Genomic DNA, 26,920 nt, shown 5'->3' on the forward strand with positions numbered 1-26,920 from the left:
GTTTGACCTTCTCCCGGGCTGAATGTAAAGTCATTGCATAATAAAAGTTATCGAACCATAGTAAATAAATCCGTCACTCACGTATTGTCAAAGTTATCATTGTCATCGATTGTCATAACAATATTTTTCAGTTAAACCGCTGCGCTTGTTTGTTACAATTTGATTTATAATTAATACCTAAACAGTAGATTTCATTGCTTAATAATATATCAAAAACCTTATTCCTATGTGTGGGAATGATTCACAAAAATAATAGTTCGAATCCACGAAGACCTACGACGTGAAAGATGGTGCCGTGAATTAAACTTGGAATACCTACCTACTTCACGTGTTACACACAGTATTGCTGTGAGAATCACGTCGATGTAAGTATAAAATTAATTTTAATTTACTACAATTAAGTATTTAAAAGCTCACTTTATTGGTAGGGTCGTGGTATCTATTTATTTTCTGTGGTAATGTAGCCAGAGTATCTAAAGGCAAACCGTTAAACAGAGATGGTGCCTACTAGAAAGAAGGAATATACAAGAATACATAGCCATACTCAAAATTCAGCCTGAAACTGCTTTAAAAAGATATAATTTCTAATTTCCAGGTACATGTTGCAGTTCAAGCTGCTGATATCATGGTGGACAAGACTTAATAAATAGTTGTGAATAATAAAACATGTTTTTGTTTACCTACTTTTTTATTAATTTGGGAAATATGTTATATATGTTTCCAAAAAAAATAGTAACTTTACATTAAATGTATGTTTATCATGTTCTGCACGAGCATCTGACAATGATGGCTTCTTGTTGACCATCCAGAAGAGAAGTGTATGGTTTGTTATTTACTCTGTTCCCAGGCATTATTTACGGTCGTAAAGTATTACGACGATTAATAATTAATATGACGTTCGTTTCAATACAAAATGCTCAACTTTGTTCTGGGCCCAAGTGCAGTTACATATCTCACAGCTGTATCTAAATAGGAATCACGATGACCTGAAATAATAGGATATAATTAGCAAAATTGGCATGTTCCTAATATAGTAGTATAAGTATGTAGTACAATATCCAAACAATGGTGACAAGCCGGTAGAAAGCACCCACTGGGTGCTAAGCTACCTTTAGCAATGGACGCTTGTAACGATTTTATGAATCCAATCTTCTTACAAATCGAATCAGTTAAAATATATATGATGTAGGTAACTTACATTTGTATTTTTGCTCCCTTGATTTCAGCCAAGTTATGGTTGGAGTTGGATGCTATATGGATACATACTCCAATAAAACTAAGTTATATTATATAACTTAGGCAGATTTCTGGAATCAGCTTTCTCAAATTTATAGCGTAGGTATTTTGAAATTAATGATTCAAAATAAACGAGTTTTCCATTCCAGATGATTGTTATTTATAGAAACACGTGACACTGACATTGTCGACAGGTGACATTACAATCAATTGACAATGACAACTATTTTTTTAATGCTTGTTGTTGCTTGTGCATTATCCTAATCAGCCGACGACATGTAATTTACGAGAAGTCGTATCTCATATTTTCAATAAATTATAAATATTCAACCGAGCCACGAATTACTAAATCATTCAAATTGGTATCTTAAATTAACCTATATTTTCAGAAAATAAAATAAAAATGGGGGTCTAAAAAAATGAACAATCCTAATTCTCCACGGTAATTGCTTGACCGAGAAAATAGTCCTTTGCTTCTCGCTTCATCGCCGCAGGTACCAGCGTAAATAAATCGTTAATATAAACAAACCTATGAGAGTATCGATAATAATAAAAGTTTTGATATTAATGAAATCGATTTCAAATAAATAAAAACAATAATTTAACACAGCGGTCGGCAACCTTTTAGCAGCCAAGGGCCATATAGTAGTTAACGAAGTTGACGCGGGCCGGTCATTGATAATATTTGTGACTTTAGCAGACATTGTCGTTTGTTAATATTATATACAAAATAACCAGGGAGGCTCGCGGGCCGCAACCGAGAGGTTCACGGGCCGCATGCGACCCGCGGGCCGCTTGTTGCCGACCGCTGATTTAACACAATGTAAACCATTGATCGAGAAAGATTTTACTTTAACATAAAATTCTAAATTTATTAAATCTAACACGATTAGAGTACTAGCGAATCTGTACACATACGATCAATCGGGAAAAGCCTCAGATGCCGTGAAAACCTCGCCGCGTAAAATTCAATTGGGATATTACATGAGACAGTTTATGTCAGTTCGTCGAAATCATTGGTCGCCGCCTTCTGACCGACCGTCTACTCGGAGGAACCTTCGTCGATATATTCGGTGGCTGACTTCTGATCGACTAGACACTCGGAATCTTCGTCGATATATTTGGTCGCTGTCCTCTGATCGACTAAACTCTCGGAATCTTCGTCGATATATCTGGTCGGTGACTTGTGAACGACTAGACACTCGGAGGAATCCTGCGAGGACAATCTTCGGTAACAGCAGACGGGGATCGAAGTGGCGCCGAGCATGTGCGAAGGCTCGGGGTCGCATTCCCAAATAGTCCTGAAATTAATCGCGTTTAGGAATGGTGTCGCCTTATAACACTGTAAGGCTTACAGTTACAATGTAAGCCAATCCTTGGAAGATAATCGTGTATATGACCTATTGAGATAACAGAATTAAATGGACCAAAAACTTAGTTTTTCTGCTACTGAACTGAACTTGACTGGGAAAGTATGATAAATACAAACTGATTGTAGAAGGGTTGGAAAATGAAAGAAAATAATTGTGCTTCTATATTAAATGCCGATGTGGATGGCATATCCGTACATCCACGAAACAATAGCGCCATAAAGCGCTATCTACATCAGCAGTCAAACTCTGGGCACGGTATAGATCTTGCCAGTTTTGTAATCAAATCATTCTTTGAACCATTTAAACATTTAGTAATTTTAGGAATATAAATGCCAATTAATTTCTGAGAAATAGATATCTGGAGAAATTTAGCTCGAGTTAAAAAAAAAAACAAGTAGGCATCATTTAAGGCCTAAAAAAGGCTAAATTAAATGTCAGTACCCTTACCATGAGTCACTGACTTTATTAATAATGACATATTCACTAGCGTGTACGTAACTTACTTTCTATACATCTCGCTCATACTCGTATATTTGTGCGAGCGAGATGTATAGAAAGTAAGTTAAGTAGACGTTAGTGAATATGTCAGTTTCGATACTGTCAGTGACTCGTGGTAAAACTAAAGATGAGGTTTTGGTACGATTTAAAAGCTTATAAGGCGGGCGGGCAACAGCGTATAGCGAGCCGGAGCTGTCATGTCATGCAAGATAACGGCGACACGAAGCGACACGGGTTTAGAGGCGACATCTACAGTTTATGAGGCATCCGCAGATCAATCGCATATTATACATAAACGCTAGTACGATAAACGTATAGAAACGTCAACAACGTCACATGCGTAGTGACGTTTAACCTGTAAAAGCAAATATATCTATATTATTTGTGGTTATTTACAAAGCTAGAAATAGCCAGCGGCCATCAATTAATATGCCAACACTTATCCACTCCGTTTCTTTTAAGTGTTTTCATATTTACTGCCAAAATAACTATTTCTATTTTGAACTCTTTGAACGCCATGAATGAATTAAGCGAGAGCTAGAAACAAAATTAGCTCATGTTTAACGCTACGTTATTCAGCAGTTAAGGATTTCAACTGCTGAATAACGTAGCCAAGTTGTGCTTCCAGATCTAGCGAATGTGCCGCTATCGCAATCGCGACCTATTTTCGAAAGGATCGTTAACTGCTAGGCTGCATTTCGCACGGTGCATATCGTCACGGGAAAAGCTCCAAAAATATGTATACACGACCTTATTGCTCTCACATTAAGGTGTACATACATATTTTTGACAGTATGGATTTAATGACTGAAGTACGATATGAAGCGCGCGAACGATTCGCGACTGGCGTACAAGCGGTGTATTCGCCAGATCAAACACAATGTCACGGATGTGGCGTTCAAAAGGCAAACGAGGCGGACAGAAGCAGCCATACCTGATAAGCGTGGGCAGGTTGGAGGTGAGTATGGCCTTCTCCTTCTGTATCTCGCAGATGTGCCCGACGAGCAGGCGCTCCTCGCGACGCTCTTCGGGCTGCGCGCTGCGCAGGGAGGACAGCCGGTCCGTGGCCGTGTGGCACGCCGTGTCCAGTGTCGCGATGTCTTGCAGCATGCCGCGGACCTGACAAGTATTCAATCAGTTGCGGTAAATCTAAGTAAGAGTACGGCTTCAGGGGCAAGTGAACTGCGTCAAAGTAATCTGAGCAGCATGCACTTAGGCCGCTTGTAAACGTTTACACTTGTTTAACATGAATGCCGCAGTTTCCTAAAATGAAGAAGTCAAAAAATCTCTATTCAAACTTCCTAAACAATGGCGCTATTGGCTCTGTCGTCATCTTGGTGAAGGTCCCAACGTTTTATAACAAATTTTATTGAAATTCCCTACCATGAACTGACTAACAAGGGCCTTAGAGGCTGCCATTTCTCTAATATATAATGATAATAGTCATTGTTTACACTGCTACTAAAACAAATTGATTATTTTGACCCAGAAAATTACTACATTTCAAAGATCAACTAATATTGTTAACCCGTAATATTTATTTACATAAGGAGATCCAACAGCTAACTAAATAACAATGGAATCTTAAATAGATATAATGAACCAATTACAGAAATTACAATTATATTAATAGAAAGACGTGGTTAATTATTTCGAGTTTTTTGCGCCCACTCCTACAGTATGTTTACATTTGCGGGATGTTTAATTTCGTCGGACGTGACGTATTAGTAGGCGCGTTTAGTTGCCAGTGGAGTGTACTCACGGTGCGGATCTTGTCGGAGAGGATGGCCTCGAGGCAGGCGGTCTGGCGCGCGATGTCGTGCAGCGAGTCCTGCGCGGGTTGCACCTTGTGCGTGCGCAGGATGCACGGCGCGAACACGATCGCCAGCGCGTTCGGGCCCATCCTGCACAATACATACACCATGTGTAAATAGTACGGTCCACAGACAAGACTTCCTCCGGACTGGGCATAGTAGCGCTACCCCCTCTGCCACAAATATAATATAATTTTCGAATCAAGTGTCGTAGTCCGTGTCTTTGAATGTACCAATCACGGCACGGGACTCGCTCACCCCCGCACCCCTGTATTTTTGGCAGCATCGGTTTCATGAAATAATTGCTCTAAGCTCCGCCTAGAGGATTCCTAGTCTATGATACGGTCTGAGTGGCAAGTATTCAGCGGGCGGCGGCAAGCTGCTCCGTACGGGCCGCTCGTATAACGTCGCACGCCAGGAGTGAGCGTCCACCCAGATAATAAGAAGATGTATCATCCCCTCGCTTTCGCTACTACGTAGGGCATACTGAAAATTCTTGGAACTGGCCACTTAGAAAAAATAAGTCGTCTCATATATCAGCATCCAGAAACTTTCAGTATGGCTCACGTACACACACACAATGGCGTTTCCCTCTAATTATAACAAATAACTGATTAAGATTATATTTAAGATTAGGTGTTAAGTCGACCTAAAGGCTAAGCAGCTTAAACCTTCAATTTGTTTATCTGTTTTTATTAGCAAAAAACTATTGTTTACCTGTTATTTTCTTCTCCTAAAGCTACCCTCGCCAAGTGGAATATTAGCCTCTCCACCAGGTCGAAATTGGGCTTGGGTAACTTTCTTAGAATCGTAAATATACTAGACACTCGTTCCTGTAAATAAAATCATTATTGTAAAAATACAACACAGTACACATTATGAAGAGAGATGCTTACATAAAAGTTGGGAGCGAAACACATTTGGACGTTTGAAAAATTAGGCCAAATTCCACCTTACTCAGACAAGTACAGCGAATTGTTAGAGTCTGTGCAGAGGAACACGTCATAATCCAAAACAATATATAAATGAAAAAGTCTGCCAATAAATTTTGTTAACTAGGCAGGCAAAATTCTTGTCATATAGTTTTGAAGCATAGCTTGTAAGCGCCACTTGCACCATCCCCCTAACCTGAGGTTAACCGGTTAAACCGTTAACCCAGTGTCAAATTGTATTGGTAACCATGGTAACTCCAGGTTTAACCCGGGTTACTGAATGGTGCAAGTGGCCCTAACACGTGTATCTGGCGCGACTCTAAAGGCCGAGCAACACCGGCTTGCGTGTGCGTGACGTGCGCGTGTGCGTGCGCTAAAATGTTGGAGCCGCACACGCACACGTCACGCAAGCGGTGTGCCATCTCTCATAAGGATCTGTATACTACAACGCCGCACGCGCACGTGCACGTTACGCACACGCAGCCGGTGTGCACAGGCCTTAATCTCTCTGTATGTCGGTGAAACAGAGGCCTAGCCGAGTGATGGTGTGACATACCGCGGGGTCGGAGATGTCTGCGGCGATGATGAAGTCGTCGTAGAGGTCGAAGGTGAGCAGCGGCTCGGGCAGGTCGCGGAAGAACCCCTTGAGCACGGAGGCGCGCACGTGCACGGCGTACAGCTCCAGCCGCTCCACGCCCTCCTCCGGCCGCTCGTCCAGCAGCCGCCGCAGCTCGCGCACCTACATATCATACACGCACTTAGTACCCACAGACACAGAATAAATAATAGTACTAGGTACAGAAGACTCACTCCCTAACAAAACGCGTCTGTTACGATCAGCACAGATATGGCCGCTAGGTGGCGACAGCCCACGCGCGGCTTATGGCAAACCCTAAAATTGGGGCCGAAGGGATGTACTTTTAGCTACCTGTAGCAAAGCGTCGAAATCGCGGAGTGAGCCACGCCTGCCACAGACAAGACATCCTCCAGACATAGCATAGTCGCGCTACCCCCTCTGCCACAAATACGGTCTTTGAATGGACCAATCACGGCACGGGACTCGCTCACATCGTCCCCCGCTCCCCTGTATTTTTGGCAGCATCGATTTCATGAAAAAAATTGCTCTGTACTACTTCTTTTGAAACTAGGTGTTCTGAGTTAGTACCTTATTCATAAAACTTTACAAATACATGAGTCAAAATGACAGATAAGGAACGATTAGGTAATTAAGGTTGTAGCGCGTTTATGAATAAGGGGGTTATTACCTATCGCCTGTTGTTTCATTGAGTAGTAGTATTAAGAAATTGTAAACCGAAAGATCAGCGAAATGGATATAGGAAAATATTAGACGCTGACGATAAACTGATGTCCAAGGCGAGTGTCCGAATGTCGGCGGTCACCAAGTAGCGACTTTTGCCATTCTCGAGTAAAAATAGTAAAGTAGCCAAAATGTTGACATCGATTGACTGACATAAAATTACTTGTTGACATTGACTTTTCCCGTGAGATCTTAACAAAGATCCTAAATTAAATACCTTATGTTAATAATATTTTTGTTTATTAGCACTGTATAGTCAGACATCTCAAAGGGTGAACAAATACAATTTTATCCAAATTGTCATCAAATTCAACGATCAAATGAGCGTGTACCTTGGAACTGAGTCCGCTTTTCCTGTAGAGCCCCTCGGTGTAGAGGCCGGTCATCTCGATGGTGGTGATGAGGCGGTCCACGACTATCGGGATGTTGCTGTCGCCCGTCGGTAATTCGCTTAGAGGGACACCGAACACCTACAATCAGATTATTATTAATTGTCATTATTTTAAATAATTTCTAGTCGTGATTTTTTACTGATTGGCGCAAAAACGTGTAATATTTTTCTAACAATTATACTTGGCTAGTATATATGTGCAATCGTTACACAAACAGGACTACTTATTTTATTATTTTTTTACATTTACATCCACTTTAGCAGAGGTGGTAAAAAAACAGCCTAAGAATTTTGTGTTCCTAGGTCACAATTCAAATAAGAGCAAAAAAATTGATTCATGTTATAGAATGTTTTCTAGCCATTACAGAAGAGCTGGATCTGTACGACTAGCATAATTCACAGCAGCTCGCGCGACTTAAGATCCAACATTATAGCATGTACGCGTTTCACTTAATCCGCACATTACATGGCGACCCTGCCAGTATTTAAATATGAATATTTTTGATTGACCTTTCCCCGCTTGCAGACGCCGAGCTGCTCGCGGCCGCCGGCGTCCACGGCGCCCACGATGGCGGCCGAGGCCGCGCCCGCCTCCTTGCGGCACTGCAGCACCTGCCACACAACCACAACTGATTACATCAATGCTGATCAAAAGGGGGTTGATGATGCCTGTTCGCGAATCATGCTCGTGGGTTTAAAACCCTAAACAATTTATAATATTATAAAAAATAAAATTACATCTAGTAATCAAGTTTATTGTTAGCAAACTAGGACAAAACAAGTTATAAGAAAATGCCGAAATTTGCTATGAAAGAATTAAATTGTACCAAGTTACGAAAACACACTGAAATTACTTCGTCAAACACGTTTTGCAAAAAATAAAATATCGAATCAAAGTGTTTTATCTCATGGTAACTTCGTAATTACCAGTTAGTTTGATCTTTGATTTGACATGCTAGGAAGGAAGCTGGCCTATAATGTTGATTTATATTACAAAGAAAACGGGTAATGTATGGACACGACTAGATTTCACAAGAGAAGATCAAAAAAGAAATATTATTTTCAAGAATGGATGCCCTAAAACAAATCTACCTTGTTATTGTAGGAACCGATTGTACTTTTCATTACTTGAGAATATGAAATAAAAATGTAAAGGTTGTTTACCTTCATGTAGCACTTCTTGTGTGACGCCAGCCTACACGTCTGGCAGATGAGCGACCGCTCGATGGGCCACATGAAGAACGTCTTGCAGATCTCGCATTCCGTAGGTATGTTTATCATTGAGAGGATAAACGTATGCCCTTTGTACTGTATTGGATCGTCCACCTGGAAAAAGAAATTAGCTCAGCCGACAATCGACGACGCCATTAACCCTTTCGCCGCCATTGACTTGATATGAAGTCCGAAAATTTCGTGCCCCACACGCCACGGCTTGATATCAAGTCGTAGTTTTGATCAGGTTTGTGTACGAGCAATTTTTGACATGGCGCTGATGACACTTTATTACTTCATTGACGTGGCGGCGAAAGGGTTAAACTCACTTTTTTTATATCAGTCAAAATGCAATAATGTCACACGGACCATAATACTAGTCCATAGACACCTTACTCATCAAAAATTGCTCAGTAAGTTAGGTATACACTAGGTGCTAGACAAGAAATATTTAAATTCAGAATAAGGAACTGTAATAGTACATCACGATACAAGTGCGAAAAGTAGGAATTTAGCAACGAGTGGCGAATTACCTTTTCGCACGTGTATTGTACAACGTTTTACAGTACATTTGGTCCTTTAAATTTTTGACACAGGCACGTATTGTCCTTAATCCCGCCCTAGGGCGGGAAAGTAGCACCATATGTACTGTACAAAAAGTTACTGTTATTTGATTACAAATCTGTTACGTGCAATAAGGGCCGCACTGGTGGCCTAGCGGTGAGAGCGTGCAACTTCCAATCTGGAGGTCGCGGGTTCAAACCCCGGCTCGTACCAATGAGTTTTTCGGAACTTATGTACGAAATATCATTTGATATTTACCAGTCGCTTTTCGGTGAAGGAAATCATCGTGAGGAAACCGGACTAATCCCAATAAGGCCTAGTTTACCCTCTGGGTTGAAAGGTCAGATGGCAGTCGCTTTCGTAAAAACTAGTGCCTACGTCAAATCATGGGATTAGTTGTCAAGCGGACTCCGCGCTCTCATGAGCCGTGGTGAAATGCCGGGATAACGCGAGGAAGGAGAAGAGGGGCCGCACTCACTTTTCTCTTCTTATCCTTTTTCCGCTTGGTCCTCCCCTTGTCGACGTCATGCTGGCTCATGAACTCGTCCATGAACCCGCGGAAGGCGTTGACGCCCATCGTGATGGACAGCGTGGAGCCCTCGCGCGCGCACACCGTCTCCATCACGTGCAGGAAGTTGCCGATCAGGTCCTTGTACTTGAGCGCGGAGCCGCGCGTCTCCACCACGCTGTACGTCGCCACTAGGTTGTCTTTGAACTCGCGTAGCGCGTGCTTGAATACCCTGTCCACCTGCGGGTGTGACGTTTTAGCATTAGGATTGAGTGAGTTATCACGAAAAGAATTCTAATACCGCCGAACTATAGTTCGTTTTTTTTAGCATTAGAAATAAGGTAAACAATCTTGATGTGTCTTTTAATTGAAAAACACATTTTAAAAATAAGTTACGTCAAATATGTAACAATTTTGAATCTAATACGATAATTTATATTCTTCTGCTTTCATAAGTAATAGTTACTGATTTTTAAAAAAGCTTTTTTCAATTAAAAGTCATGTCAAGATCGCTTACCTCCTTGCAAGTTCTTTCTAATGCTAAAAAAAAACTAACTATAGCACATGCCTGGCACGACAGCATCTCGCCGCGAGATAGACCCATCCCTCTTTAATTAGTACAGTCAGAAAAAGACAAGTAATCTATTTCGCGGCGAGATACTGTAGCGCCAATCATGTGCTTGGCCTACAGGCACAAGAAAGCACCCTTCAATGAGCTCTATTCGTCTCTCTACTTAGTACTTATAGTCTGTATCTTTAGGTATTTAAAAAAGAGTAAACGAAATCTACCCTCAAATGGCTTCTTAAGCCAGTTGAGGGTAGATGAAAATGAAAACATTACATCGTCAAATAATGTAGGTTCAAGTTCAGTGACGGATCCAGAGGGTTTTGTATTTGGTAGGTAACCAATAAATGTTATGAACCGAAAATGTACAAATTATTTGTTTACTTATATTTAAATACCAAAAGATACAGAGTATATTCACTCACCTCAGATTGTTTCTCATTCTCGCTCGACTCCATCTGGAAGATCTTCTTGGTGATGAAGTTCTGCATGGCGTGGAGGTCGTTGGCGTCCGAGATGATCTTGTCCGTGCGGTCCATGAACTCGGACGTGCCCGTCAGGTTGAAGTGCGTGCTCGACGAGCTCTTGTGCTCGGCGCCCAAAAGTATAGTAGGCACTTAGGTACTCACCCCAGATTGCTTCTCATTCTCGCTGGACTCCATCTGGAAAATCTTCTTGGTGATGAAGTTCTGCATGGCGTGCAGCTCGTTGGCGTCCGAGATGATCTTGTCCGTGCGGTCCATGAACTCGGACGTGCCCGTCAGGTTGAAGTGAGTGCTCGACGAGCTCTTGTGCTCGGCGCCCAAAAGTATAGTAGGCACTTAGGTACTCACTTCAGATTGCTTCTCATTCTCGCTGGACTCCATCTGGAAGATCTTCTTGGTGATGAAGTTCTGCATGGCGTGCAGCTCGTTCGCGTCCGAGATGATCTTGTCCGTCCGGTCCATGAACTCGGACGTGCCCGTCAGGTTGAAGTGCGTGCTCGACGAGCTCTTGTGCTCAGCGCCCATGTGGGGTTTCCTGGGACCATTTAATAGATTATTGTTATGTATAGTTATTTTGTGACATTGTGTTTGTTTAATTTTTCATATCTTGTAATCGGTTGGCATTTTAAGATAGTACATATGTATTTTAGAATAGAAATAATCGCGAATTATTTCCATTCTAATTTCAATAAGTTTCACGAATTATCAGTAAAAATTGTGGCCGATAGGACAATACAGCTAAAGACGACACTAATTAAACCTGCCTTATTGTTCAGTAAGCTGAATAATTACATGGACACGGTATGAATAAATTGAATTAATAAATTGGTCAAACAATTTAGTAGCTGGATGTATAATTTGACGCTACAATCGCTACATGCAGCGTACGGCGTCAACTGGACAAATCGGGCTTACCTGTATTTGTGCCTGCCGCGGCCGGGCGCGGCGACGGGGCTGGAGCAGGGCATGGTGATGACGCCCTTGTTCTGGATGCACTTGGTGTGGTACAGCTGCTTGCAGTCGATGCAGCGCTGGCCCTGCGTCACGAACGCGTCGATCGCCTGGTGGCAGTACACGCACTTGTCGCCTTTCGCGAACCGGGTGCCTTTCCGAAACCTGGAAAAAAAACATTACTCTGCTGTTGCGGGTCACTACAAAACACATAGTAATTAACAAAATTACGTTCACATGGGTATAACGTTTATCATAGTATAAGTGTACATACGACCCCAGAGGCGCGTTCGGTTGGGTGTACAGTGAACCGTCGAACTTTCAAGGGATTTGAGCGGCGTGTTTTTCCAAATTCATTCAATTTACATTTGTATATCATAGACGCTGCGCCGGATGCTCAGTCGGTCGCCCAGCTCGAGCATTAGGTCAGTTTACACACTAAAGAATGCTGCGCTAGCTTGTTTGTACTAACAGCAACACTCTGACCATTGGTAGAGCTTATATCTTTGCCATAAGGTTTACCAACACGGTATCTGCGTACCTGTGTCCCGCGATCCGGAAGAGGCCGTTGGTGGTCTGCCCGATGTAGTCGGTGGAGCGCGGGTCGGCGGGGCGCGGCTCGGGGTCCGAGTTGCGGCGCCGCACCTCGCCGCGCAGCGGCGGCGCCTCCAGCAGCGGACCCATCATCTCTGACGCCGCACTAACAGAACAATGTTTCCATCAGTATGACTCATAGACTAGGAATCCTCTAGACGGAGCTTAGAGCAATTATTTCATGAAACCGATGCTGCCAAAAATACAGGGGTGCGAAGGACGAGGTGAGCGAGTTCCACGCCGTGATTGGTCCGTTCAAAAACACGCGCGTCACACAAAGACACTTTGACTCGAAAATGGAGTAAAACTACCATATATTTGTGGCAGAGGGGGTAGCGCTACTATGCTCAGTCTGGAGGATGTCTTGTCTGTGGTATGACTACTTAGGTACATCCTTATTTGTGTGTACACGTGTAGGCATGTTTGCTGTAGTAAGCGTGACCGCTGAAGGGGGCTTGGCGCGCCGTAATTAGTACACCCCGCGGCCCGACATCCGATATGATAATATGATTCGATTTGGTTTACGCGGTGGCATATCATGCAACACGCACGGTCCTATATTTTCCCTAAAGGAGATAGCGACACAAACACAGCGTTTCTCGTTCTCAATAACCATCACAAAGTACATAACTTTATAGGGATGTGTTCACCTGTAACTGGGGTACATTAGTACATAAGTGTTCATATACATCAATCATATCACATAATTATTAACATTGTAACACTTTGTGCTACGTATTTTGTTGGTGTCCCGTATAACATGGTGGTGTTGGTGATGCCGTTTTGTCGCCTAAATAGTGTTTAGTATTTAAGTTTATAAAAATGCATATATATGTTAGCCTATGACACTAGACTAGACAAGTCTACGTCTATGCCTCGGCTAGTCTGTGGCCACGAGTAAGCCCATTCATAATTAAAAAAAAAAATGTTAGTCTGTAAGGTATCTGTAATAAGGGCTCGCCTGATTTAAAATGTTAAATAAATATATAAAATAACTAGTAAAAAAGTGTGTGGTGACGCACCGCTTGATGTCGTGGTGGTCGTTGTGGTCCGCGTCGGGCTGGTCGGGCGCGCGGCGCGGCGAGCGGCGGGCGGCGCGCGCCGGCACGGCGGGCGGCGGCGGCCCGGCCTCCGCACCGCGACCCATAGTGGCGCACGCTGCAGGAACACATGCAATACATCGCTGGCCCAATATTACAGGGTTCCATGTTATATTTTCAAGATAGTTGAAATTCGACTCAATGTCACTATGACAATGTTCAAATTTCGGTTCGATAAAAGTGAAACAGAACCCTGTAATACTGGACCGGCGACATGACTATATACGAGTTCATGTTGTAATACCTCACGAGTAAAGCTTCAATGGCAAAATGAATATGTACTTCAATATTTAGAACATCGAATGTCTGTTACGATAGAATTGCAATTCAAATCTGTCAACACCACTAACTTTGAATTAGGGACGCGCGTTTATAACGCCTTAAACACCCTAAAAACTATATAAATACTATCCCCACTTTTGAATTTGACTCCCCTTGATTGGGATAAGTACGAAATTATTTTATAACGATATCGTTTCGCGGGAAAATTTCAATATTCATCAGCCGAGGATAGAACATTTTTATCTCCGAAATCAGTCTGTTCGGACGTTCTCTTACACTCCTCTTATTCATAAAACTTTACGGGATTGATTTAGTTAAATTATGTTTTATCCCTTTCCTACAAATACATAAATAACAGATAAAGACAAACGATTAGCATTTATTAGCTAATTGAAGAGGTTTGTAGCGCGTTTATGAATAAGGAGGTTAGAATTTACAGAGGTAAAATGAGAATGAAACTTCGTACGAGGAAGCAATTGTGCGGCAAAGATTATCTAGTTATTAATTTAATACATAAGATCTACCATTATATGAAGAACACAAACACCAAAATTAAAGACAAACGAGTGTGACGACGTTTACGAATAAGGGCACAAAGTTTATGCCATAAACGTATATCATACATAACTTACCGAAGTAATAAAATAACAACTTAATACACACATTCACATATCCCATCAAGAGAAGGATCACGGAGAACAACACAAGATATGCAAAACATTTCTCATCCGCTGTGGGTTTGTCCGTTGGCACTACTCGCACTGACATTCTGTCATCAATAGTAATATCAATAGATATAGATCTACTATACTGACTATTATCATTTTCATTTATAAGAAAACATTTCAAAAAACAATAGAGCGTAAACACATTAGCAAAGGGATCTATTAAAGATGGACCCTCAGTTGCAGATGATAAGACTGTCTAATCATTAGACTCTAATGTAATGAGTTTATGCAAAACAAAATTTGCTTGAACGGGAAATCTTTTGTGTTATTCAAAATAGAGTTCGTAATTAGAATGGGTTCTGCTGTTATTTGTCTTAGTTAGATCATAAATCCAATTTGAAAAAGGTCGGTGCTTAGACTTGGCAACAGATCACACACACATCGATCAGAGGTTCGAGAGCGATGGATTCGCGATTGCTCCGAGCAGTAATTGAGGTAAACTCTAAACAGCGGTTAAGAGAAAGTGTGATACAATAGGAAGGGATAACATGATTTACTGTGAGTTTTGGTCGTCACCTGACGGTATGGCATCATGAGCAATTATAGCATATTTGACCAGGGCGCGAAATATCAAACACGCTCTAATAGATGTGCGAGTGTGTATGAAGTGGGTATGGTGGGTGGGTATGGGGTGGGTATGTGGGTACTCAGGCAACGATATATATAATATATAAATACTTAAATACATAGAAAACAACCATGACTCAGGAACAAATATCTGTATCATCATACAAATAAATTCCCTTACCAGGATTCGAACCCGGGACCATCGGCTTCATAGGCAGGGTCACTACCCAATAGGCCAGATCGGTCGTCAATCACTTATATGTGTGTAAGTATGTGTGTATACCATTAATCTGCGTGGTGGGGCGGGCGCGCTGCGGGTCGCGGGGCTCGCGGCGCACGGGCGGCAGGCTGAGCAGCGCGCGCGGCGACGCGGCCGGCGGCTCCAGCGTCGTGCTCGACAGGCTGCGCTGGTACACCGCGGGGGAACCTCTTCTGGGGGGAGGGGGGACCATACTCATTTACAGTTATTTACACATGTCTCATGCGGACGCAAAACCTATGCACGTCCGAGTAATACAAACATTAAAGAAAAGAACAAGCTTTGGTTACAGAGAGTGTAAGTGTTAGGGCTGATTAAGACGATGCGCAAACTCGCATGCGATTTTAATTACATTACGGGTTACGTCCAATTCAACCGACCGTTTAAAAACCGCAATGTAATGAAATGAAACTCGTATACGAGTTCGCGCGCCGTCTAACACAGCCCTTAGACCAATAACCAATAACCAATAAAGATTCGATAACACTCCGAGCAGTCGAGGTGCGGTGGTGAGGTATCTTGTCAAAGTAAAAAAGCTCAACACCAGCTCAGTTTTGTTTCTAAATTGAAGGCCGACGCCAGGCTTAGGGTAAAAATAAATATATATTTTTACCCACCATATTCCCCTCTCCCCATGTAGCGCCGGGTATCTCTCGGTGGGTTACGCGAACGTTACACAGAGTTCGAGAAAAGACACAAAGCATTCGTGGTGATTAGTTCACTTGCGGGTTAAGAAAATAAGCCCTGAAATAAATGCTTGAGAAAGAAGTTTTCCTCAAGAGAGATGATAAACCCTATTGTAATATATATTATGCCAAGTCCACATATTGGGCCAACTTGGGTCAATCTGAGGGACGCATCAATGCGGTGAATGACATAGCAATATCACTTGCTCCCTCTAACGCATAAATGCGTCCCTTAGATGGCCCAATATGTGGACTCGGCATTATAGTTTACCTGGAGCCGCTCCTGTTAGTGTCGGAGCTGTCCGCGGGGCTCCAGTCGCCGGCTTGCCTCAGGTACTCTTCACTACTGCTCGCTATCGATTCTGCTAATTCTCTTTCTCGAATCTGAGGACCAAAGTGAATAATAAGGTAACGAAATACTGTCGCGGCACACCCACAAACCCCTATCATAGAGATAAATTTGAACCAATTTATCTCTATGATAGGGGTTTCAATCAGTGGCGAACTTGCAAGTTTAAAATTTCGGCGGCGGCGCCCTAACCTAGTTAGCTAGGCTATTGGAAATAAATAGGTAACCTTGGTGAGGTGGATTGCCTCACGGCGCTCCTCTCTACTGTCTACGGCGCCCCAGGGCGCCGCGGAGCACAGTTTGGGAGCCCCTGCTCTATGACATTGGCAAATGAATATCAGAAACCAAACCAATCCATTCTGGTTTAACGATGCTCCTCTATATTATGTAATTGTGATTTATCTCTAATAAATCATAATACTAGACCGGTTCTAACTCTACACCACAGCCCCGAGATACCGGCGAAGAAACTCGGCGCCAATTACGATAATTACATTTTAAGAGCCTGAAATAAAACTGATATTTTAATTTCTATATTGTTTAAGTTACATTAATGATAGTAGAGTATGGCTGCATATTTGCGGCTGGCCCTATTGCAGTTTAGAAATACTGAAAACAAAACCCAAGTCTAAACGGGTCATTTGAATGTTTGTTGCAAATCACATTAGTCAACACATTCCTATGCAAAAGTTAAACTTAATAGTAGTGGTTTACTAAGTACATTTTCATAGCGTTTTCGGATACGTAATAGTTTAGGAACTCTCTACCAAGTAATCGAAAATTTCATTCAAATCAGCCAAATCGCCAAAGACATGTTCACAAGAATAAGGCAGACGACGCTCAAATATTATCTCAAACACACTTACACGTTTGGCGTAGTCTTCATAGTGTATAATACGTCCGTAAGTCCGCAAAGATATATGCACCATCTCAAATAATATGTATCAAAATAAACACGAACGGGACCACTATAAAAGGCCGACAGACATGGAATGACGCTGCGTGCACTCGGCTACACTAATCCCCGGCCACTGCACAACTACGTAAATGTATAATTTAATTTATGCAAGGTAGTATTAGTTATGAATACTCACAGCGCAGATTGAGTCAAACTATATAATTGTCTGCTAAATTTGAAATACTAGGGTTCACTAATGAAGTTCGATCTCAGCCCTTTCGTGATTAACCTTGCAAGTCCCCGCGTACTAATACAAGTACAAATTCAATGTGAGTTTTGAACTTTCGTAGAAATAATAGAAAGTTCCAAATTCAAAAACACAAATATTGGTCTGGATCTTAAGCTCTACTTTCCTAGGATAGTGATAGTGGTGCCGTAATAAATAATACGGCTAAATATGGACGTCGTAGTATTTTGTATGGAGACGGCCACTATATGACGGCACCGCTATCCTAGGAAACCAGAGGTTTACAAGGATTACTAAAGTACCTAGCATTCCCTATTAGATTTTAAGAATTCTTACGATATATTTTTTAAACTCGTTTGTTAATTGCACTAACTATAATGAACATAAATAGGATACATAAATTACATACCTTATTCTTTTCGGCCATGAGATAGTTCTGGTCTATCCTAAGCCAGAGCAGCTCATTGGCCAGGTCTTCGGGAGTAATCTTGTTGGGGGGGATGACCCCCTGCGGATACTTGTTCGTGGTCACACTCCAGCTCTCATCTGGGGACGATTCGTTCGCCTCCGACTGGTTTACGCTGCAAGCGACAAGTGAAATGAACCCTAAACTCATAAACATAGATCCTAAATTCGTATTGTATTGGGTTTATAGTAGACATCAGGGATGTTGCGGATGCAGATTTTTTGACATCCGCGGATGCGGATATTTAAAGGCTCACATCCGCGGATGCGGATATTTAAAGGCTCACATCCGCGGATGCGGATGTCAAGATTAGGTACTTAAAAAACTTCAAATATTACATTTTTAGTAATTTTTATTTAAAAAAAACGAACCGTTTAGTATTTGAGCAAGAATATAGGTGCGTTATATTTAATAAAAAGTATCTTGGCCGACTTTTCTATAATTAGACGATTTCGTTATAGGTAATGACGAAATTTCCTAGCACTAAGACGCCGCTAAGACGTTCCTATACCTACTTGTTCGACATCCGCATCCGCATAAGCTCCGCATCGATTTTATGCGGATGCGCGGGATGCGGTTGTTGAAAACAATGCGGAAGTTCCGCGGATGCGGATGCGAATATTCGCCACATCCCTGGTAGTCATAGTCAGGCGCCAGTGACGCGTTACTATAGTCGTGATTTGTAGGCGTGTTTCCTGTGACGTGCTGACTAGATTTATTGACTGTGTTTTAGGGTTATGACTCAACTGCGTAGTTGGTTCCTTACAAGTCAATTGTCCAGTAAAATTTGTTTACACATTCTTATCTTTACAGTTCATGGTAAATAATACACTTGTTTATTCTTGAATGATTCAAAATATAGATCTACGACGCTGATATTATGTTTTTGAATTTTTTGTGTTAAAAACATAAAAAAGTAATCGCTGAGTTTTCTTAAGCATAATATTGCTAATTTTATAAATATTTTTCATATTATTTAGTTTTTGTGCAAAATTTATTAAAACATTTTAAAGTGCATTTTAGACCTATGTTCGTGATGTTTTCCTATCGAGCGAAAGTATCTAGAGAAAAGCCTCAAGATGGCTAATACAATTTTTAGTGCGTCATATGCGGAGTGTCTTTTTTTTTGTCTTGTCTTACCTCGAGTTACTTTGTTTTAACGGCTGCTCTGTGATATTCTGCGTTTTGGAGACTCTTCGCTTGCCGTAAGTCACTTGCGTGGTAGTAGCGTCCGTGATTAGGATCTCGCGCTTTTTCTCCAAACTGCCACAAAAAACAAAAACAAATTGTGCAAAAAAAACCTTACATATACGAGTAGATGATATGTATTATAATTTGTGCTATATATAGTCTTTGTTTTTGATTCCTTTAACCTTTTCGCCGACATTGACTTGATATAAAGTCAGTATATTGCGCGTCCCACACGCCACGACTTGATACGTTATACGGGTTGTCTACGTGCAATTTTTGACATGGCTTTGATGACACTATTATTTCATTGACGTGTCGGCGAAAAGGTTAAACAATATATTTTTAGACGAAATTTATTATCTTAGAATAATATCACAAAACATAAAGTTAGCACAAATAATCTCGTACATTGTCCCGCCATTTCCCATCCCTATCGCACGTGTGTAATCATATTGCTGTCCCGCCCATGATGCTAGTGGAAATGATACTGCGAGTGGGACCGCAATATAATTAAGCGCGTGCGATAGATAGGATATGGCGGATCAATATATGAAATTCTTTGTGCTTAGCGTCCTTACTTTAGGGTGGTATTCCACCTGTCCAATGTCATTGCGTATCACTCTCTCATCAAGCAAAATGTGAGACGCAATACACATTTGACAAATAAATTAGATAGATGGAATACCATCCTAAGATATGTGTTGAATCACAAATTTTTCACAATCGAAATGATTTACCTCGGAATGGGCAGAGATTGCGTCACTCTTAGTTTTTCTCTCGTTTCTTTCCTCTCCGCCTCTTCTTGTATCAGCCTGTTCCTAAAACGGAACAGAGCACGTGAGATATATTGTAGGTTAGTGGCGGGGTTTATGGGTGAATGGAAATCAACAAAGTTGTAGAGCTCCCAGTTAATGTCAGTCGTAAATATCAACGCCGACTCACTGACATTTGAAGTTTGGGTCATACTCATATTTAGGCGTAATTTAATACTATTTTGTTATAAAAACATGAGGTTTTTTTTTCCAAATTATAATCTTAGTTTTATTATATGTATGCCACGTGACCGAAAAAGCCTACTAACATTTTTTTTGACGTCACTATAGCAGAAACAAGTGTTAAATTTGTAGTGATGGCGAAAAGTTTGCACTGCACATTTGACGTTTCTTCGTTACAGCACTGTTATTATGACGCCACAAGAACGGCGGCTGCCTTTTTGGCGCGAACATGTATCGTTTAAAAAAAAAATATTGATAGGTATATAGCGAAGTTATTTTCAGGAAATAAAAATTCCAATTGGCTCGAAGTTCGATGCTACACGAACATTTATAAAAATATAAAAAAAAAAATGTAGAATATCCTATTTTGGTAACGCCAAAAAATCCAAAAACTACGTTAGGACCAGTTCGGAGAGGCAGGACCCTATTTATCGCTTACAAAAAAAAGTAAGGCTTAAATTGGTATGAAATACTTACAATTGTAAATCAATAATATTCCTAATTTGGTCGATGCTTTGCCGTTTGCTGAAGCCGTCTGTCTCCGACACGATTGGCGCTTTTCTGTCATGCTGTCAACACATGGATCAAGGCGGTGTATATACAAATATATGCCATACAATCAAACACATAAAGTTCACTTTCGTATGAATTTCATTTACTATTAGTTACAGTAATTTTAGAAGGCGTTATGAGATGGAAATTTAGTCACAATGTAGTTGCAGGCCGATTCACCGAAGTATACATGAATGAATGAAGTAATACATGTGTAATTTTGCATGTCAACATGCAACCGGTTACTACACCACAACGGCACTGACAACGATACATATCAAATAGCTGTCACAGGTTGACATACGTAGAATTATATCGACCGGGATATGAACCGTGATTACCTTTTGTATAGTTTTCGAGCTCCCGATATTTCGACGCATTTACATGCATCTTGCACCCGTGAACAAGATGCATGTAACTGTGTCGAAATATCGGGAGCTTGAAAACAATACAAAAGGTAATCGATATTAAACTTTCGTGAGACATATTTTAAATTGTTTATATGACAACGGTCGTGCACGAGTTGCAGCCGCCGCGAGCACTCGAGCCTGAGGAAGGACCCCCGACGGGCCCGAAACATGTCGCCAATAGCGACAAAAAATTCAAGTGAGTGAAACCGTTGTCATATAAACAATTTAAAATACAAAAGGTAATCACGGTTCATATCCCGGTCGATATAGGTCTAGTGAAACTAACCGTGAATCATTCAAAATTGTTAGCTGTCATACGTGTTTTGAATATTTATTCAATTTATGTAACTTTGGTGAATAGGCCTTGATTTAACTCTAGAATTGAATTCAAATGTTAAAATATTGATCTTACAAAGACCGAAGACAATATCAAATCAAACTGTTAAAACTTCTTATTTACAATTACTAAAGTCTATTTCAATAGAACTTGCTAACTATGTAAACAAACCGCCATATTGAAATTGTCTCTGAATGATGAATTTACTAGTGATGGGCAAGACTCCTACTTACTACTTTACTAATGTCAAACCACATCGAATAATAAAATACAAAAAGTAAAAAACAAGTAGTTACTTATTTTTAATTTGTTTAATCACGATTAAGTAGAAGACAAATTAGTACTTAAGAATAATGTATTGATGTATTTTATAACCGCGGCGGTAGGTACAGAGCGTGGGTTGGGTAGTGTGTAGCGGGTTTATATCACAAACTTTAGTCACAACACTACCCATCATAGACAATTATAGAATTTAAAAGAAACAAAACCGTCATTCCATCAGGTCCTAATAACCTAACTTATGAAACCATTTTAAACTTTTAATTAAATATCCAAGATACAGTTATATATTTATGTATTTTACGGAACGAACCGTTTCAATAGTGTATATGTGTATGGTTTCAATGGTATTTGATGAGGTGGTGTGAAAATTCAAAGAGAAACAATGATAAAACAAAGTTACGTTGTTTGTTTACATAGTTAGCAAGTTCTATTGAAATAGACTTTAGCTGTTTCGATGTAGATACATCTCAAACTCATATACAGGTACAATCATTCCATACATTCGCACACGTTCAATATGTCCTGACGGCTTTCCACTACAACCAATAGCTTTCCAATACGAAGATTTTCCAACACAATACGAATTAACGATTTTTTTTGTCGTTTTAATCCCTTTTTCACAGTGGCGGTCAGTCAAATATAACAGTCGGCTAAACCGGACAAAGTTGATAAGGAAATAGCATTGCTGAGAATTTATTCTTCAGCGAGATATTCCTTGAAAAATACTAACCGGCAGTGTGAACATAGGTCTGCAAACCGAGCGAATGCACTCAACGTCACGTTGGATGCTCTGCCAAACGTGGTGCTGAATGCATCTGCACTTTCCGTGCGTAAGAAAAACATTGAATACTCGCTATATTGATCGCCAAGTGGAAACCCGTCAGGCTACCCCACAGCCTACATACCTCGTTAGCGGGCGCGGGCAGCCTCCGGCGGTCGGGCAGGCGCCGGCGCAGCAGGTACCCGCGCGAGGCGGCCTGGAAGGCCACCACGGAGTCCCGCAGCCGCACGTACCAGCGACGCACGCGGCTGCCGCGGAAGAACGCTTGCACCTTCGTCGCGGCCTCGTGCCGAGCTTGGAGCCATTGTCTGTAAACAAATAGTATGTCAGGATGTGTAGTACCTAAGGATACTATAACATTTTTGCTGATTGGTGCGGTGGTGCTCCAGCACGGCGATGATGGATGCTGGATGGTGATGATGGATGCCATTACAGGAGTGCGACACTACTCCCTTAGGGTAAACTCGGCTCCTTTCGGCTCAGCATTGTTACGAACAATTATTAGGGTTGACACAACTTGACATCCATTTGCGTGCACGATTACAGATAAGGGCTTGAATTTTGACAACCCTAAATAGTCGAAAGGTATAGTGCCATATATTAGAAAGGGACAGCACGATTCGACCCTAAACCGCTGTCAAACTTCGGTTTTGTAGGAAGTTTCCTTTCTGTACGGTAGTACTATTATTTATTCTGTGGTCATGATTTATCAGTCATGTGAGTATACCTGCAGGCGCCCTGTATGAGCAGGCTGGCGCGGCGCAGCGCGAGGAAGCGGTGGCGCTCCAATACGGCGCGGAACCAGCGCTGGATGGTGATGATGGACGCCATGATCTGTGAGTCATGTCAATATACCTGCAGGCGCCCTGGATGAGCAGGCTGGCGCGGCGCAGCGCGAGGAAGCGGTGGCGCTCCAGCACGGCGCGGAACCAGCGCTGGATGGTGATGATGGACGCCATGATCTGTGAGTCATGTCAGTATACCTGCAGGCGCCCTGGATGAGCAGGCTGGCGCGGCGCAGCGCGAGGAAGCGGTGGCGCTCCAGCACGGCGCGGAACCAGCGCTGGATGGTGATGATGGACGCCATGATCTGTGAGTCATGTCAGTATACCTGCAGGCGCCCTGGATGAGCAGGCTGGCGCGGCGCAGCGCGAGGAAGCGGTGGCGCTCCAGCACGGCGCGGAACCAGCGCTGGATGGTGATGATGGACGCCATGATCTGCTGATGCAGCTTGTATTCCAGCTTCGTCTGCTCGCTCTCGCGCATGAAGATCTTCGTCGCACCTGTGTCAGAGAGAAATTTGTTTGAACAAGTTAAAAATCGAAACAAACAGAAAAATCATTGTTTGATTAGTTGGTTGATGATGATATTGATGATGCAGTGATTTGTAAAGCTATTCCAAAGAAGTCACAAATAGGCAAGCTTTTCAACTTCAGAGTGTTACACAGAGAAATGAACAATACCCTAACCTAATTTATATCTAAGAAGCATGTCGTCGGGTGACAAGGAAAAGTCACTAAGTACTATCAAAAAAATAAAGTAACAATGCACTTTATTACACATGTAACACGGTTTATTGTCCAATAATTTCAATGGTGTTAGTTAGTGACTTTTGCTTGTCATCCGACGATTTGATCCAGTACAGAAAAAAAAATCGATTGACTGAAAAAAGCCTAAATACACGTTTTTATGGCTGCCTATACTTTTCCTAAAATCTATGATTGTCAATTGTTATTAATTAAAAGGTTAGGGAAGGTCTCTTAAGCTAAGACCATTTTCGCGTAGAGGCATGGGATGTGGTAACTGTCCTCACGTACCCATGAGAAACATGCATGGCCAACGGTATTTAAAACCATAATGTTTCATTGCAAACGAAATTTCGATATTAAATATTTAAATGAATTACTGAGCGAACTTACCGAGCTGATAATTATCCCTATCCAAGTTCAACTTGGCCAGAAAATGCCTAACATCAATCTGCGAGCTGAGCAGCCCCTTCGGCAGAAGTATCCGGTACAACTGTATGAATTCCTCATACGTCAGCCGGACGTTGTATCCAGCCTGCCGGATCCGCACCGTCTCCAGCATGCCCGTGTATCGCAGTTGACGTTGGACGGTTTCCTCGTCGAACACGTTTGGGACTTTGTCGCTGTTTGACTTTATGCATCTGTGGGGTGAACGGTAAATAAAGATGTGGTGTATGGATGGTAGTGACTAAGCACGCGATTTTAGTAGATTTGGTTTTCGAGAAGGGTTCGATTATATTTTTCTGCCAGTATTCAAACGATTTGCAATCCTCTACGGTACGTAGAGGTATAGTAATCTTTAAAATACATACATTATAAATAAAGCATATCAGACACTATTTACGAAATTCTAACACGTGGTACGTTTTTTATTGTCACAAGAACAATGCAATAAGATACGTAACGACAGAGGTGTTTGAATTTTTTTTTGTAGATGGCGACCCTGTGAGGACAAGCCTACAAAGTTCTAGCCTTTTATGATTTATACCTTCAGCCTTGTGAAATATGTAAATATTAAAATATTAGAACTGCCAAAGATTTTCCTGGCGGGGTCGCCATGTACGAACCTACTCTCTATTTCCTCAGATCAGGTGGACATTACCTGATGAAGAAGGGGTTAGCCTGGTTGAGCGTCTCCATAAGCGCGGCGAGCGAGTGCTGGAACTGCGCGGCCACGGTGAGCGGCTGCTTCCTCTTGCCGGCCAGCGCGGCGGTGCGGCCCGCGACCGTCTTCACCGACTGCAGGTTCTTGAGCCCCTTCTTGGCGCGCTCGCGCGGCCTGAACGACTTGTATTTCCTGTAACGCTATGCCAATTCAGTACAGGGGTCGGAGTAGGCGCCCATGCACGTAGAGTGATAGTGTATCGAATATACATTGAAGGTCAGTGAGGGATAAATGTGTTTTGAAAATTGTTACGGCTGGAATATACGGTTGCTACGCCTTTGTATTATGCTAATGTATGAATAAAAATGAGAATTGGTCAAAACGACACTGAAAACTTTGCTTGATACATTTTTTTTACTTCAATAGTTTGTGCCTAATTTGCATTAGGGTCATTCCATAAGAAACGCTACCAAAGGGTTGAAAAATGAAAACTGGTTTAAGAAGTCAAAACTAACCTATTTCCATAGAAAACATACCGGACCTTCATGTCACAAAAAAAAAAAACCGAAAAAAAATGTTTTTTTATGGTAGCTCCTGTACAAAAAAAATTTTTTTAATTTTTTTTTTGCATTTAATCCTGTGATGTGGGGTGTCGTTAGATAGGGGTCATTCCACCGTTTCGGGTGTTACACTTGAACTCATAAAATAAGGTTTTATTCGATATTGTAACAGGAACTAGGAGGTTATAACTATTGATTCATCTACTACTTTAATAATATTTTCCTTTCCTGTACGCACATTATTAAAGTATAAGAGAAATAACGAGAGAATCACTAAAAAGTAGCTGTTTCGGGCGTTACGCGAATTGGCCTATACCTTCTGACCATCAGTACCAAAATGCATAATTAAGCGAATTTTATCAAGTAAGCTCCAGTTTTATTTATGTCAAGTAATAATAGTTAGTATAGTCTACTGAAACACAGAAGTAACACTTAGTATCACTTCTTATTTAATTTTAATAAAATAAATTACCTGTTTCGGGTGTTACTCATGGTTCGTTTCGGGTGTTACGAGTACGAAATTTAGACAGATTTATACGAAATTATGGCTCATTTTATTGAAATTATTGTCTTTTTAATAAATTCGATTAAAAATATAAGTAATAAATGCTGAATTATTTTAAAATACATTATCTTAACAATAAAAACTGTTTCTCGAAGATATCATAATTATTTTTCTTTCGATGCGAATATTTCCGAAAATATTCACTTAATCAAAAACTTGTTGATGGTGACACCTATTCATTTTGAAAGATCTATCCAACGACACCCCACATCACAGGATTAAACGCAAAAAAAAATTAAAAATATTTTTTTTGTACAGGAGCTACCATAAAAAAACATTTTTTTTCGGTTTTTTTTTGTGACATGAAGGTTCGGTATGTTTTCTATGGAAATAGGTTAGTTTTGACTTCTTAAACCAGTTTTCATTTTTCAACCCTTTGGTAGCGTTTCTTATGGAATGACCCATAGATTTTTCAAAATGAATAGGTGTCACCGTCAACAAGTTTTTGATTAAGTGAATATTTTCGGAAATATTCGCATCGAAAGAAAAATAATTATGATATCTTCGAGAGACAGTTTTTATTGTTAAGATAATGTATTTTAAAATAATTCAGCATTTATTACTTACATTTTTAATCGAATTTATTAAAAAGA

General features: G+C 41.2%; 1 protein-coding gene across 1 annotated transcript in view; it reads right to left on the bottom strand.

Moving 5' to 3' along the window:
• The window catches only part of LOC134669332 (unconventional myosin-IXAa-like), a 51,672-nt gene that overhangs the window by 5,426 nt on the left and 19,326 nt on the right, over window positions 1–26,920 (bottom strand). The window contains exons 13-36 of the mRNA XM_063526844.1: window positions 25,200–25,394; window positions 24,491–24,738; window positions 23,683–23,854; window positions 22,696–22,879; window positions 20,687–20,778; window positions 19,952–20,032; window positions 19,164–19,286; window positions 17,967–18,138; window positions 16,335–16,447; window positions 15,402–15,550; window positions 13,464–13,599; window positions 12,389–12,547; window positions 11,812–12,012; window positions 11,245–11,431; window positions 11,064–11,205; window positions 10,837–11,027; window positions 9,817–10,086; window positions 8,727–8,888; window positions 8,073–8,174; window positions 7,504–7,641; window positions 6,410–6,592; window positions 5,639–5,754; window positions 4,870–5,011; window positions 4,042–4,226 (exon numbers count right to left, since the gene is read on the bottom strand). Coding sequence (XP_063382914.1) covers window positions 4,042–4,226; window positions 4,870–5,011; window positions 5,639–5,754; window positions 6,410–6,592; window positions 7,504–7,641; window positions 8,073–8,174; window positions 8,727–8,888; window positions 9,817–10,086; window positions 10,837–11,027; window positions 11,064–11,205; window positions 11,245–11,431; window positions 11,812–12,012; window positions 12,389–12,547; window positions 13,464–13,599; window positions 15,402–15,550; window positions 16,335–16,447; window positions 17,967–18,138; window positions 19,164–19,286; window positions 19,952–20,032; window positions 20,687–20,778; window positions 22,696–22,879; window positions 23,683–23,854; window positions 24,491–24,738; window positions 25,200–25,394 — 3,843 coding nt within the window. The remainder of the gene's footprint in view (window positions 1–4,041; window positions 4,227–4,869; window positions 5,012–5,638; window positions 5,755–6,409; window positions 6,593–7,503; window positions 7,642–8,072; window positions 8,175–8,726; window positions 8,889–9,816; window positions 10,087–10,836; window positions 11,028–11,063; window positions 11,206–11,244; window positions 11,432–11,811; window positions 12,013–12,388; window positions 12,548–13,463; window positions 13,600–15,401; window positions 15,551–16,334; window positions 16,448–17,966; window positions 18,139–19,163; window positions 19,287–19,951; window positions 20,033–20,686; window positions 20,779–22,695; window positions 22,880–23,682; window positions 23,855–24,490; window positions 24,739–25,199; window positions 25,395–26,920) is intronic.

The sequence above is a fragment of the Cydia fagiglandana genome, chromosome 12 (genome assembly GCF_963556715.1).
Source record: "Cydia fagiglandana chromosome 12, ilCydFagi1.1, whole genome shotgun sequence".
Lineage (NCBI taxonomy): Eukaryota > Metazoa > Arthropoda > Insecta > Lepidoptera > Tortricidae > Cydia > Cydia fagiglandana.